Here is a 13,157-nt window from a genome sequence, read left to right as displayed (position 1 = left end):
AAGAGCCAAGCACCTGTATGAAGACGGAGGCCTGGATAACCCACCCTGAGCTGTCAAGACTGTGAGCAGCAGGCCTGGAGGCTGCTCAGCCCTTGAGCCCAGCAGGCAGGATGGCCAGGCCTGGTCTGGAAGGCAGGGTTCAGACCACAAGCAGGGACAGCAGAGTGGTGTCAAACACCTGCGGCCTTGGGAGGCCTGAGGGGAAGCAGACCAAAGCATCTTCCAGAACGCAGAACTGGAGTGCAGGGGAGAGGTGAGGCGCGATCCCATTGCAGAAGGGCCTTTTCTGCACTCGGAGACTAACTCAGCTTCTGTGGCACTAGAGACACCGCCTTCAGGTTGGGCACCTCAGCATACACCACCCTTGAAGCTCACTATTCAGCCTCAATTTCCCTTCCTGTAAAATGGGACTGAGAACATCTTCGTGGGGGGCTCACATGGGGCTAAAGGAGGGAGAAAGCTGTATAAACATCAAGGATCATTCATCCTACCCAAGCGACTGGAGCAACAATTTGGCCCACCTTGAAATCTAGAAACGTCCATGAATCAAACTACAGAGCTGGACTGTGCAAACACACACACACAAGAAAACTTGTTCCCACCCTTTCCTCTCCCCTAAACCAGTATTTGTCCCCACATTCTAATCAGCAAACAAGAAGAATTTTTCTTCACTACCCAGAGAATCTAGACATTTCAAGTTACCTTGAAAGGCCAACTTGTCTATACATGGTTATTCATATCCTAAAAAAAAGGGGTGACATTTTTGTTCTACTGATTAAAACAAAACAAAAACACATGAGCTCAGGTTTTCCACTACAACTAGGCCTTCCTGCCATGGTGGGACCCGAGACTCATAAACATTACCTTGACCCCGACTACTGACTCTGAGTAGTACCTGGGACGATACAAATAACTCAGAAATGCTGAACTCAAGTTTGAAGTGGCATCAGTCCTCACATCTGGGACAGGCACAGACTTTGGAGTGCAAAGGACCCAGGTCAGACTCTCTCTCCACTGCCTACCCGGTCCGGTGGCTCTGGACAAGACACGTCCCTCAGGTAAACCTCAGGACTTCTCATTTGTACAAGAAGACAATCCCGGAACCCACCTCACAGTGTGATTTCGGGGATGAAATAAATGAACATTTATTCATGTGTGGTCCACAGTCCACAGGTCCTATGTGTTATGTCCCTTGCCTATAAGAAGACAGGATGACACTTCTTTATAGCAAATCACTGATGATCTCTATCACTGCATGCGTAGGTGAATGTTTACACACCAGACAGGGTAGGGAAATGGGATAAAAACATCATTTGGAAAAGGATCTCGTTTTGCTCAGTTGCCTAACTCTGAGAACACTCTGTCCTGTGATGTGTACGGTGTAGCTGAGTGGGCCGAGGGGGTACCACACCACCACACGAGACGGTCGCGTGAGAAACACAGATCAGTTTTCCCCCCTGCCGGGAATTAAAGACAGCGATCTGATCCCCACTTTGAGGGGGAACCATCGCTTAAGGTCAGTGGAGGTCCCAAATAATCAAGGGCACCACAAATTCAACTATCCTCTAGAAATCGTGTTCCAAAAAGTCTAGGAAGGACCACATGAATGCTCCAGTGGGTAACCTGAAGAGGCTGCCCACTGCGTAAAGTGAGCAAAGCAACCTGAGTTTCAGAAAGGCAGGGCCTCCTGTTTGCAGTGAAAATGGAGCCGCGCTTCAGGACTGTGGTCCTGAGCGACATCACCTGGGAACTTGTTAGAAGAGCTGACTCTTGGGGCCCCTCCCGGACGCCCTGCAGCAGAACTTCAGCAGGATGGCAGAGCAATGTTCCAACAAGCCCTTCAGCGAATCCCAACGCTTGCTCAGGTTTGAGAATCTATTACGGTAGAGAGTGATTCAAGATCTCAAAGTTTAAACCACCCGTCCCCAGGAAACATACCAAGGCAGCCTTCAGGATCTTTCCCCCTTTCAATCCGTTTCAGTGGAATAGTGTTACCTATCTCACCACTAGACTTCGATTTTGAGCCCCACGCTGCTTCAGGAGTAAGAAAGGCCACGGTGGGACACTTCCTGATTCTCTATTGAATGTCAAGATGGGCTCCGGAAGTGACTGAGGAGGCTGAGTCTGCTCTGCCCCCAGGCCAAGGCCGGCAAACAGCAGACACTAGGGAAAGTGGGAAGCAGTCTGACTCACTGAGGAGGGGGCAGGAGCCTTCCCACATGTGGGTCCTAAGGGGTGAACGAGGTTACTGCCCCCTCAGCCCCTAATACAGTAATTTTAGCTCCTCAACTAGAAAGCTCTTGTTTCAAGGATGTTGGGGGTTCCGACTCTGGATAGCTGCCCCAGGTCACCACCAGGGCCAGAGGGGTCCCCAGGCCCCAGATCACTCCCTCACTCCAACCTCCCTGCTCACTCCCCAGACCCAAGCTTGCCAGAGGTCGTGTCCACAGGGGACTCCCCTGCCAGAGTTGAAGGTTGGCCAGAGGCATTATTTCTCCTGCTAGAGTGCCTGTTCCCAAACATCCTGGGCCAGTGGTCACACCCTCCAACCCTGGATGCCCTCCGTCACCGTGACGGCAGCATCCACCCTTCACACTCAGCCCCCACCCTGACACCTCCATACCTGTAGTAAGACAGGAGGCCATTGCTGAGCACGAACCAGCGGCGCTGGTAGCCCTTCAGGTAGTTGGTCCACTTGAGAAGCCAGCCCTTGAAGTTGTCCAGAGGAAGTGAGACCACGGGGACAGCGCACGGCGAGCTGCTCCCGGGCACTGCCATCCCAAGGTGTGTCTTCAGCTGCCCCGGGCGCGGGTCTTTTGATGCCGGCAACAACCCTGACTCGGGTTTGATCTGGGGCACGCTCCCCACTGCTGGCCCCAGCGCCGGCACCTGCTCAAAGGGGGCCTTGGCGGGGGGCCCAGGCCCCGGGTTTGAGCCCCACTCTTCCCGGGGCCCCGACCCGGTCCCCAGCGCCGGCAGCAGTTCCAGTTCCTGTGTGAACCCTGGCCTGGGCTGAGACATCTTCTTGGGCTCAGGCTCCGATCCTGGCGCCCGCTCAGAAACTGCCTCCGACACCTGTTCTGACACCAGCTCCCGCTGAGGCTGGGGCACCGGCTGAAGCTGAGGCTTGGGCTCCGGTGCGGAGCCGGGCGTGGGAGCGTTCATGCTCGGCGCCGCCGTGTGGCAGGACAGGCAGGGGACAACCGTGAAGAGCGACGACAGCCCGCGGGAGCGGCCGCCGCAGCCGCCGCCTCGGCACAGAGCGGCCGCTTTCCCCATGGAGCCCGCCGACCCGAGCGCGGCCGAGCCGGGGGGAGGGGGCCGCGGGAGGCGGAGGCCTGGGGCGGGGCCGGGGGCGCCGTCGCGAGCGCGCGGCGGGGGCGCGCGCGGGTCCCTCCGCGGCCCGTGCGCCCCGCGCCGCCCGCCCCGGCGCTCCGTGGTCCTCGCGGCGCGCAGCCGGCTGGACTTGAACCTCCGTCCTTTCCTTGAGTCGCCAGCTCCCGGCTCCCGGCCTGGCCCTCGGAAGGCGCTCAGGAAACACTTGTGGGGCGAGAGCTCGGCGAACGGGCGACACAGAAGGGCCGGCGCGCCTCGGGTCACCAACCCTGCCTGCGCCCCAACCCGTGCCAGGCGCTAGGGGAACAATGATGAATGCGGAGCCCGCCGGCTCCCATCGCAGCTCTGTCCGCGGCCCCGCGCCGGCTCTCCCCGCCTCCGACCCGGGGTGGGGTCGGGGACAGGGCGGGGGTTCGCTCCACAAAACCCAGAAAATGCGCCCACAGCACAGGGGCCCAGCCGAATGACGCTAAAAGCTGAGGAGGACGCCCGCCGCGCACCGCCCCCGCCCCCTGTGGCAGGTGTTACCTGTCCGGGGTCCCTCTCCCTGCGACCAGGCTCGGGGCCAGAGCCACCGCGCCCCCACCTACTGGGCCAGCTAGCCTCTACTTCATCCAGGGCACTTCGCTGCAAGTGGCAACGAAGTTCAGACTCTCTAAAGGAACAGAGAGCCTTTAGTGGGCCAAGCGGTGTAGTACAACAAGCACCACCTCCAAAAGAGAAGTTCCGGACTCGGAGCTCCTGGACACCCCTGGGGAATTTTGGCTGGTCTCTGTGAAGCTTAGCCTGTGGAGTTTAACGTGTCTGTGCATTTTTCTAGAGAGGTCCCTAGTTTTCATGGGCTTCCCAAAGACTCCCAGAAAGGTTAAGCACAACTGATTTTAAAGTATCTATCCCAAAGGGAAGGTCATGGTTGCCAGAAACAAGAGGAAATAACAGCTTGAAAGGTTGGGTACTGGGCTTCCATATTCCTCCAGACCGGACTTCTGTGCAGAATCCCCTCTGCTAGTCCTTATGCGCCCCTCACTCACTGTCCATTTCTGATCTTGTGACAAAACCACCTGTGCAGGGACCAGCCCCCTACTTAAAGTGATGGCGGAAGCTGAGCAGACTGGAAGGTGCTAGAAACAGAGGATGCAGATATGCACCCAAGCAGAAGTCCTACCATCTGGTGACTCTGAGACCCCTTCCTGGGGCACCTGACCCTGAATGATTGATGGCCTTGCCTGAAGGTTTTTGTGAGTTCTAGGGTGCAGAAACCTATGCATCTTGGTATATCCCACAAATACTAAGATGGGCCTCAAACTTCAATGTGCTGAGTCGAAGAAAAGTGGTTGCCTCTTGGGGACAGCGGGTAGAGGGGAAGTGTGCAAGCAGGAAAGGCAGTGAGGGGCTCTCTCTGCATTTATCCCATTTTGAACCTCTTGAATATTTTAACCAAGTGTCTGTTTCACCTGTTCAAAAATAATGTTTCAAATCTCTCCAGGGAAGCTTACTATAAATTCAGTTTTCCATCCCCATCTCCCTGGGACTCTGAGTCAGTAGGTCCGATGTGGAATTCAGGAGCATGAATCTTAGTTTTTAGTCATTTATTTTTTACCTCACCATGTGGCCTGCAGGATCTTAGGGCCCCAGCCAGGGATTGAACCCATGCCCCTGGCAGTGGAGGTAGGAGTCTTAACCACTGGACCACCGGGGAAGTGCCTAGGAGCCCGAATTTTTATGAGTTCCCCAGGGGTTTTGGAGTGGGTGAATCTTGGACCACATTTGTTTTAAAGGTTTTTGTTTTTTTTTAATGTGGCCCATTTTTAAAGTCTTTATTGAATTTGTTACAATATTGCTTCTGCTTCATGTTTTGGTTTTTTTTGACCACCAGGCATGTGGGCTCTTAGCTGACCAAATCCACACCTCCTGCATTGGAAGGTGAAGTCTTAACCACTGGACCACCAGGGAGGTTCCCATCATGGACCACATCTTGATGGGCAGTAATGTGGAGGGAAAATCTTGGGCTTTGGGAGTCAGAGCCGCTAAAGAAATCCCAGCCCAACGACTCTCATAGCTGTGGGAACTTCAGCCACTTCACTGAGCTTCCTCTTATTCACCGGTGAAATGAAAATGAGGAAAATAATCCCTACCTCACAGCTTGACAGTAACAGAATCATGTATGTAAAGCTCATTTAACATAGTAAGTCCTCAGTAAATAATCTCTATTTAACTAAAGAGGGTTCTGTGAAATGTTTGGCAAAATGAATAAAACAGGCCAGTGAAGTTTGATGAACATCGTGCTGTTCGTGCCACTAAATTTAAGCATCTTGGGGTGGGGTCTGCAAGCGCCATGTCTCCGCAGCTTCCACCGCTGCCTATGGTCCTAAAGCCATGGGCACTGACCTCCCTGGCCCCTAAAGATATGTAGTTTGTGATCGCCCCAAGGGATTAGAACATGAGTTCCTTTAAAATATTTAACTAATTTCTTCAACGTTGAGACCGTAATGCTTGCACTGTATAGAACAAGTAAACACATTATACTGAGAAAGAAGAACTCCCCTCTTCCTCCTCTCTGGGTCTACCATATTGATAGTTTCTTTTTAAAAAATATATATGTTTAGTCATTTGCACTTTTATTGGTTTGGCTACATCATCTAGTTTTTGATTGAGGTGTTTCTCTTTTTCTTTTTTTGGCTGTGCCACATGGCATCTGGGATCTTTAGTTCCCAGACCAGGGATCGAATTCATGCCCCCTGCAGTGGAAGTGTGGAGTCTTAACCCCTGAACCTCAGAAGTTCCAAGTGTTGATAGTTTCTACTTATCTCTCCAGAAGAGAACAGGTTTCTAAGATGAAATGTAGTTTTCGCAAATTACATGTACATTTTAAATGTAAGTTCCAACTTGTGGTAGGTTTCATTATAATCTTAAAGGGGCCCATGACCCCTTCACAGAGAACCACTGACACGGAGACTTCTAGTTCAGGGTATTTAATAAGAACCTGTGTCTGCCTCCCATCTTTACTGAGACCCAAAGAGACCCCACTGAAACAAATGTGGGACAGCTTGCCAAAGTACTAAGCGTTTACCAACAAACAGAACTAGAAACAAGACTTTATTTAACAAACGTTCATTGAATTCATATTATACTCAAAGTCTTCTTCTAGGCCCTGATGATGGAGCATTGAAAGAAACTTGACAGGGACTTCCCTGGTGGTCTAGGGGTTAAAACTCTGACCTTCCAATGCAGGGGCATAGGTTCGATCCCTGGTCAGGGAACCAAGATCCTACATGCCGTGTGGGAGGGCCAAAAAACCAAAAATAAATAAAATAAGAGTAATAAAATATTTTAAAAATTTAAAAGAACTCTGACAAAAATCCCTGTCATTCTGGAGCTTATGTTCTAATAAAAGGAGACAGAAACATCCCAATTAAATCATTTAGAAGGTGGCAGAGGCCATGTGGCAATAGAGAGCAGCTAGGAAGGCTTGGGAAGGTCATGTTACAATCCTAAAGATGGGTCACTAAGGAAATTCCTTGGAGGGCCCAGGAGTTATGACTCAGCGTTTCCACTGCAGGGGGCCAGGAGTTCGATTCCTGGTCAGGGAACGAAGATCTCACGTTGCATGGCCAGAAAGAAAGAAAGGTCACTGATAAATGAGAGATTTCAACAAATGCTTGGAATATGGAAAGAGGATGCGCGCTCTTATGAGGGCAACAGGTGGAAGCAGCAGCTGAGAACAGTCTCTCAGCCAGCTAAATGGGAGGTGGGAGCCAACTGACTTGAGAGAACCCAGGGAGGCTTCAGGCTGAGTCAACAGGTTATGGCGGAGGGTAGAAGCAAGAACAGGGAAGTGAAATGGGGGATTTTATTCCCAACTCAGTGGATATGAGTTTGAGCAAACTCCGGGAGAAGAACAGGGAAGCCTGGCATGCTACAGTCCATGGGGTCACAAAGAGTTAGACACAACTGAGTGACTGAACAACAAATTCCTCAAACTAGCCTGTGAGCTCACAGGCATTTTGTGTTGATATTGTTTGTATGCCGTACACATATTTTCCAGTATCCTTTTGTATCTGCTCAGTTTATAATAAACATAGACTCATATACCACCTTGAGCAGGGGTTGGGGAATAACTGCTCCGACCCACTGCCCCACCCCTCTCTACACCGAAGGCTGCAAAGTGAGGGCAAGACTTCCCCCAGGCAGAAAATAGTACGTCTCTGCTCTAAAGAGACTGAATGAAACATCTGAGGCCAGCCAGGGCTGGTGGAGTGGATGTCGGCATCACAGAACAGAGCCCTCCTGACTCTGTCATTTCTGATTCTGCCCCACGCAAAGCTTCCAGTCAGATATTCTCATTCGGCAAAGGGACCAGAGGTAAGCCAAGCCTAACTGCATAATGGCAGAGGAAACGTACACTGGCTGGATTATACAGGGCACTTGCTAAGGGACATAAAGCTGGGAAAGCTGCTGACTTGGGATTTGAACTGAGGCCTTCCGGAAGACCTGTGCTCTTAGCTACATGCTGTCCCACCTCCCTCTTAACTTGTACATCTCTTTTCCTGGGTAAATGGGACACAAACCAGCATATATACCTTTGTGTCTGTGGCCACAAGCTGACCTGGATTTTTCTGGCTCTGCTGAGGGCAGGAGTTGCTCAGCAGATATTTATGGAGCATCATGTGTGCAAAGCTCTGTGCCACATCTCGGGCTTGAGAATGGAAGTGAAGAGATCAGCCACCTGCACCACCCGCCTCGGAACAGTTGCAGGCGAGAGAGCCGAAGCCCAGATAAAGGTTACTGGGGACACAGGGGGACCCAGCTAAGGCCTGCTCCGGGCTTGGCCCTTCAGCCCTCAGAGCCCTGCAGAGTCAGCAGCTGGGCCAGGCTCTGAATTGTAATACCCAAGTGATACTTCCCGCTTCAACAGTGGGCTGGGCTGCGATGCGTCCATCGTCTTGTTTGTGCTAGGGGTCCCCAGGAATGAAGTGACCCAGACCCTGGCTCACAGTAAGTGCCTTTGAGATCCCAGCTGAGTGCACAAGCATCTGCTGACCCCTTGTGGTCACCATGGGATCTGCACTGGCCCGGCAGCAGGGGCCTTGGTTGGACCTCTGGGACTTTCTGCCCTGGTGACCTCATTTCTCCCGTCACTTTCCTACCACTTATCTCGTGGGGTCCTCCCTACAATCCCAGCAGATGAAGGGAGCCAGAATTCACATTCCCACTTTACAAACGAGTGGCAGGCCCCGGGATCTAGTCCCAGACCCACCAGTGATTCCTTACCTGAGCTTGGCAAGTCAGTTCCCCACTCTGCCTCAGCTACCTGTTGATGAAATAAGAGAAGCGGCCTGTTCGAGGCAGCTCTCAGGTCTTCCCAGTTCCCCAGACTCTCGGCACAGAGAAGTGACTTGCTCGAGGTCAGAGTGAATCAGGGCAGAGGCGCTCCCAGCGGGCAGGTCACCCCAATTCCCCACAGCGGTGGGGAGCAGTGAGGGTGTCACGGCGAACAGGAGAATCAGCTTCTCCACATTTGTGTTCTGTGGGCTGAAGCGCCACATGGACAGATGGATAAGTGCATGCTGGGTGGATGGATGGGAGGATAGGCGGATGGGACAGACAAGAGCTGTGGGATCACTCTTAGCTGTGACTGCCTCCCCTGCTCCCCAGCTAGCTGCCCCTATGGTCATCTGCTGAGGCCCCTGGCAGGCTGCCCCACATCCACTTGCTGAGATCTGATGCCCTTGCCTGACACCCTGGAGCTGGGACCTGCCACGACGTCCCAGCATCCTCACCCAAGACTTCCTCCCTGCCATGTCAGTGACCACATGGTCAATGGCAGTAGCCTAGGAGGAAAGTCAAGGGCCAGGGCTATGTATGGGCATCCATCACAGAGCCGTTCCTGCACCAACAATGGCTGAAATTGAGGGTGGTGCTGGAAATGAAGCTGAGCATCACTGGGGCAGCCAGATGGCAAGGAAAGAGCATGCCTTATGCATCTCACAGGCTGGTTCAAACTGAGTGACTCTGGGCAAGTTTCTTAGCTTCTCTGTGCCTTAGTTTTCTCATCTTAAAAGTGGACATGGGTCTTCCCAGGTGGTCCAGTGGTTAAGAATCCACTTTGCAATGTAGGGGGCACCAGTTTGATCCCTTATCTGGGAGGATCCTACATGTCTTGGGACAGCTAAAACCCACGTGCCCACAACTACTGAAGCCTGTGTGCCCTAGACATGCTTCACAGGAGGAGAAGCCACCACAATGAGAAGCCTGTGCTCCATTAACTAGAGAGTAGCCCCCACTCTCTGCAACTAGAGAAAGCCCGTGCCCAGCAATGAAGACCCAGAGCAGCCAAAAATAATTTTCTTTAAAAGTGGGCATGATATCTGAAGAGTACTCTTGTGAATACTGAGTGAGGTAGGATATAAGATGTCTTGCGTGTAACAGGTGCTTGGTAAAGAGAAGTTCCCTCCTTTTGTCCCAGGTCATGGAGAAAATCTAAAGGAACCCACTGTGCACTCAGCAAGATTTTTGAACTGGGAAGGTTTTTCCAAGTGCCCTGTGTATCCGGTGAGGTGTATCTGGTGAAAAGGAAAGGAGGGAAGGAAATGCCATCAGCAAGAATTACAGAGTACACCCAAGACACTCTATCCCACTAAAAGAGTATCATTCATCGGTCCCCTGCCATCAGCATGGTTCTTCAGACACAAAGGATGTTCCACAAAGGTTTCCTGAGGACCAAGCTGAAGACATCTTTTCATAGCTAATGGGCAACGGTCAGGACTCCTGTGTCCTGTTCTCCCACTTCCCGGGTGGGCACGCGCCTCATCCACATCTCTGTAACGCTCCCCAGTCTGTCCAGCCCAAAATGGGCAACAAGTTCCCCTTAGCCACATGGTAGAAGGGAGACCTAGGGCTCCTTCCAGTTCTCTGGGAAACAGCCGGTCTTGGGCAACTGACGTTACAGCTGAGGTTCCACAACATCATCTGTGAACTCGCGCTCCTGAGGGGCCCCGCCTCCATATCTGACTATAGTGATGAAGATTGGGGGCTTATCACAGGCCGTTTAGGAGATGGCCTTCACATTAGACAGGCTGAAGGTAGACTTTGTCACTTACTAGCTGCCCAACCTTGGGCAGGATTCTGGCTCTCTGAGCCTCAACATCTCATCTATAAAGCGGGCTAATAAAATTACCTACTTTGTTGTTGGGAGGATTCAATGACTGTGTGTGTGTGTGTGCACTGGACTAAAGTGTGTGTGTGTGTGTGTGTGTGTGTGCGTGTGTGTGTGTGTGCGTGCACTGGACTAAAGAATCCCTAACTTAGCTTCAGGATTCTATTTCTCAAATACCTTCCTATCCAATACTCCTTCATTTCTCTCATTGATTTTCCTTCCCTTTTCTTTTTTCCTCTCTCCACAATTGGGCCACCTCATGCCCACAGGTTCAGCTGGTTTTCTGGGTGACCCCACCTACCCTCTGCACCCACCAGGCTTGGGGATGCCATCTTGTTCTTGCTTTAAGTCAGGAGTCACAAATGACACTTTTTTTTTAAATTAAAAAAAAAAAAAAACCAGCTCCACCCTCACGCCCACCAGGAGCATCTGCATTCCTGTTCCCTTCTCTCCTCCACTGCTGCTAATGACAATATGATGGCTTTCTCTACTACTCAAAAAACTATTTTTATGTAATTAATGTATGCTTGCTTGCTTATAAATGCCTAATTTAAAAAGAAAAAAGAGCTTGGCATATTTCTATTAAAAAAAATTAGGGGCCTCTGCAGAATTTCATTACTTCTTGTTCCTTACTTAAATGCAAAATCCTCTGGTTTTTAATGCAAATATGGGAAGACTAAGTCCGCCTGTGAGTTAGTGGTTTATAAAGTGACTTACTAGGTAGATATCCCAAAGCTCCCACCCATCTCACTCCCAGGGTTCCCCCAGTCTGCTGGGCCACAGCATAGGACTGCAAAGACCCTCTGCCAAGGCCAGCCATCCAGAGGAGAGGAGAAGGGTGGGTGTGGCTGAAGGCTAGACAGGGGTGAGGCTTAGAGGCTGCATTAGGGGAAGATTTAGCAGGGGCAGAGTTCTCTGGAGAAAAGTGGAGCTTGGGTGGCTTGGTGGGCCCTCTGAAGACACCAGGATCCCCGAAGCCTTTCTTTCCCCTTTCTAGGTACAGTGCCAGGGAAAAGGACTGTTGTTGAAATGAAACAGATACTCAAAACATAAGAAACACATCAAAATGCTAGCAGTGGTTGGTCTAATGGAAGAGTTTTTGTTTTTGGCAAATGTGGTCATATTGCTTGTATAATAAAACTTAAAGTCAATTATTCCAATCAGTTGTGCTTAGCCAAGAAAACAGACAAAAACCTAGTAAGGTTTTGGCTCCCACTGAAAAGTAGCGTATTCTCAAAGGAAGAGCATTAAAAGGGAAAACAGAAGCTTCGTGGACATCTGGCTCTCCATCCCCGGATGAGGACTGTCCTTACCTAGCAGCTGTGGTGATGCAGAACGACCACTCCCCGGCAGTCAGGAAACCTGCTTCTAGTTCTCTGCCACTAACTTGCTGTGTGACCTTGGGCAAGTCAAGCCATCTCTCTGGGCCTGTTTCCTCATCTGTAAAGTGAGGGGACCTGGTTAACTTTAAAAAATATGTACCGTGCCCTTACTCTGGGCACAGTGCTGAAGCTGTAATTAAACAAAGGAATAATCACTTAGAAAACACTGACTGCTGAGTGTTACTGGGCATTGTGGTTACAGAGATGAACAAGTGAGTAACCCGGTCGACATATTCACAACATGGTCAGGAGGACAGAGCAAAGAGACGGCCAACCGCATGCTCAGTGCAGAGACATCAGCACACAAAGGGGAGGCCTCTCCTGGTGGGGTGGAGTGGCACAGGAGAGGCCTGAACTGAATCTTGGGGACCCCTGGCTCCTACTCTCAAAGGCTGTATAGTCTGATCTAAGGCTGGGACAAACATCCAAACATCTACCATGAAGGGCAGAGTGAAGCCACCACAGGTAAGCCAAGTTCAGAGAAAGGGGAACCCGTGCGGCTTGGCCTGGGTTGTGGAGGGGCAGGCGGGAGGCAGAAGATCAGGGAAGCTTGTGGGGGGTGGTGGGGAAATGGCATTGAGATAAGCCCTGCAGGGTGAAGAAAGCTTCCTCAGAGCCCTGAAGATGATTCTAGATGAGGAGCCGGCAGGTGCGGCTGGGGCAGCGGGCAGGCCAGGGCGGCAGGACTGGCAAGGCTGGAAGCTAAATGAAGGCACTGTGGGGAGAGCCCGTGGGATGACGGGCCCTGGGCCAAGTGCTCCACAGCCTCACGCCGGTTCTTGGAGGCGGTTCCCACACTGCTGCCTCGTTTTTTCACATGAGGAAACAGAGGCTCAGAGAGGTTACAAAGTCTCACAGCTGATGGACGGCAGAAACGGCTCTTAACCCAGGTCTGCCTGATGCCCCACCTGGACTCACCACCGGAATGCCAGGCAGTGGCATTACCAAGCCCTTCCCATACAAGGTACCACTGTCCCAGCACACCTGGCCTGGCACTGCACCAGACACGTGGGTACCAGAGGTCAATTTCTGCCTTAACCTTGGAAGCCGGCTCGATTCAGTCCTTTCCACTTGGGTAGCTACAGGACTATCAGGACTGCCTTCACCAGAAAAGAGGGGATGGGACTGGGCAAGAAATAGCAGCATTGCCGACCGGCTTTGTGCTCCACTGTCCACGGGTCTCATTTATTGCTGTTCCACAATAGTGTAGACTGGCTCGCTTCCAGCTTGTCTCCGGTCAGCCTAGCATCGTCATGGCCCCAGGATGGACCACTCTGCCTTGA

General features: G+C 51.7%; 1 protein-coding gene across 1 annotated transcript in view; it reads right to left on the bottom strand.

Annotated features, from left to right (window-relative positions):
• The window catches only part of OSBP2 (oxysterol binding protein 2), a 119,041-nt gene extending 115,762 nt beyond the window's left edge, over positions 1-3,279 (bottom strand). Inside the window, exon 1 of the mRNA XM_068989920.1 lies at positions 2,624-3,279. Coding sequence (XP_068846021.1) covers positions 2,624-3,279 — 656 coding nt within the window. The remainder of the gene's footprint in view (positions 1-2,623) is intronic.
• Between the last annotated feature and the right edge of the window lie 9,878 nt (positions 3,280-13,157).

Source organism: Capricornis sumatraensis, chromosome 17, assembly GCF_032405125.1.
Source record: "Capricornis sumatraensis isolate serow.1 chromosome 17, serow.2, whole genome shotgun sequence".
Taxonomy (NCBI): domain Eukaryota; kingdom Metazoa; phylum Chordata; class Mammalia; order Artiodactyla; family Bovidae; genus Capricornis; species Capricornis sumatraensis.
This window is presented reverse-complemented; position numbering and strand designations above follow the sequence as displayed.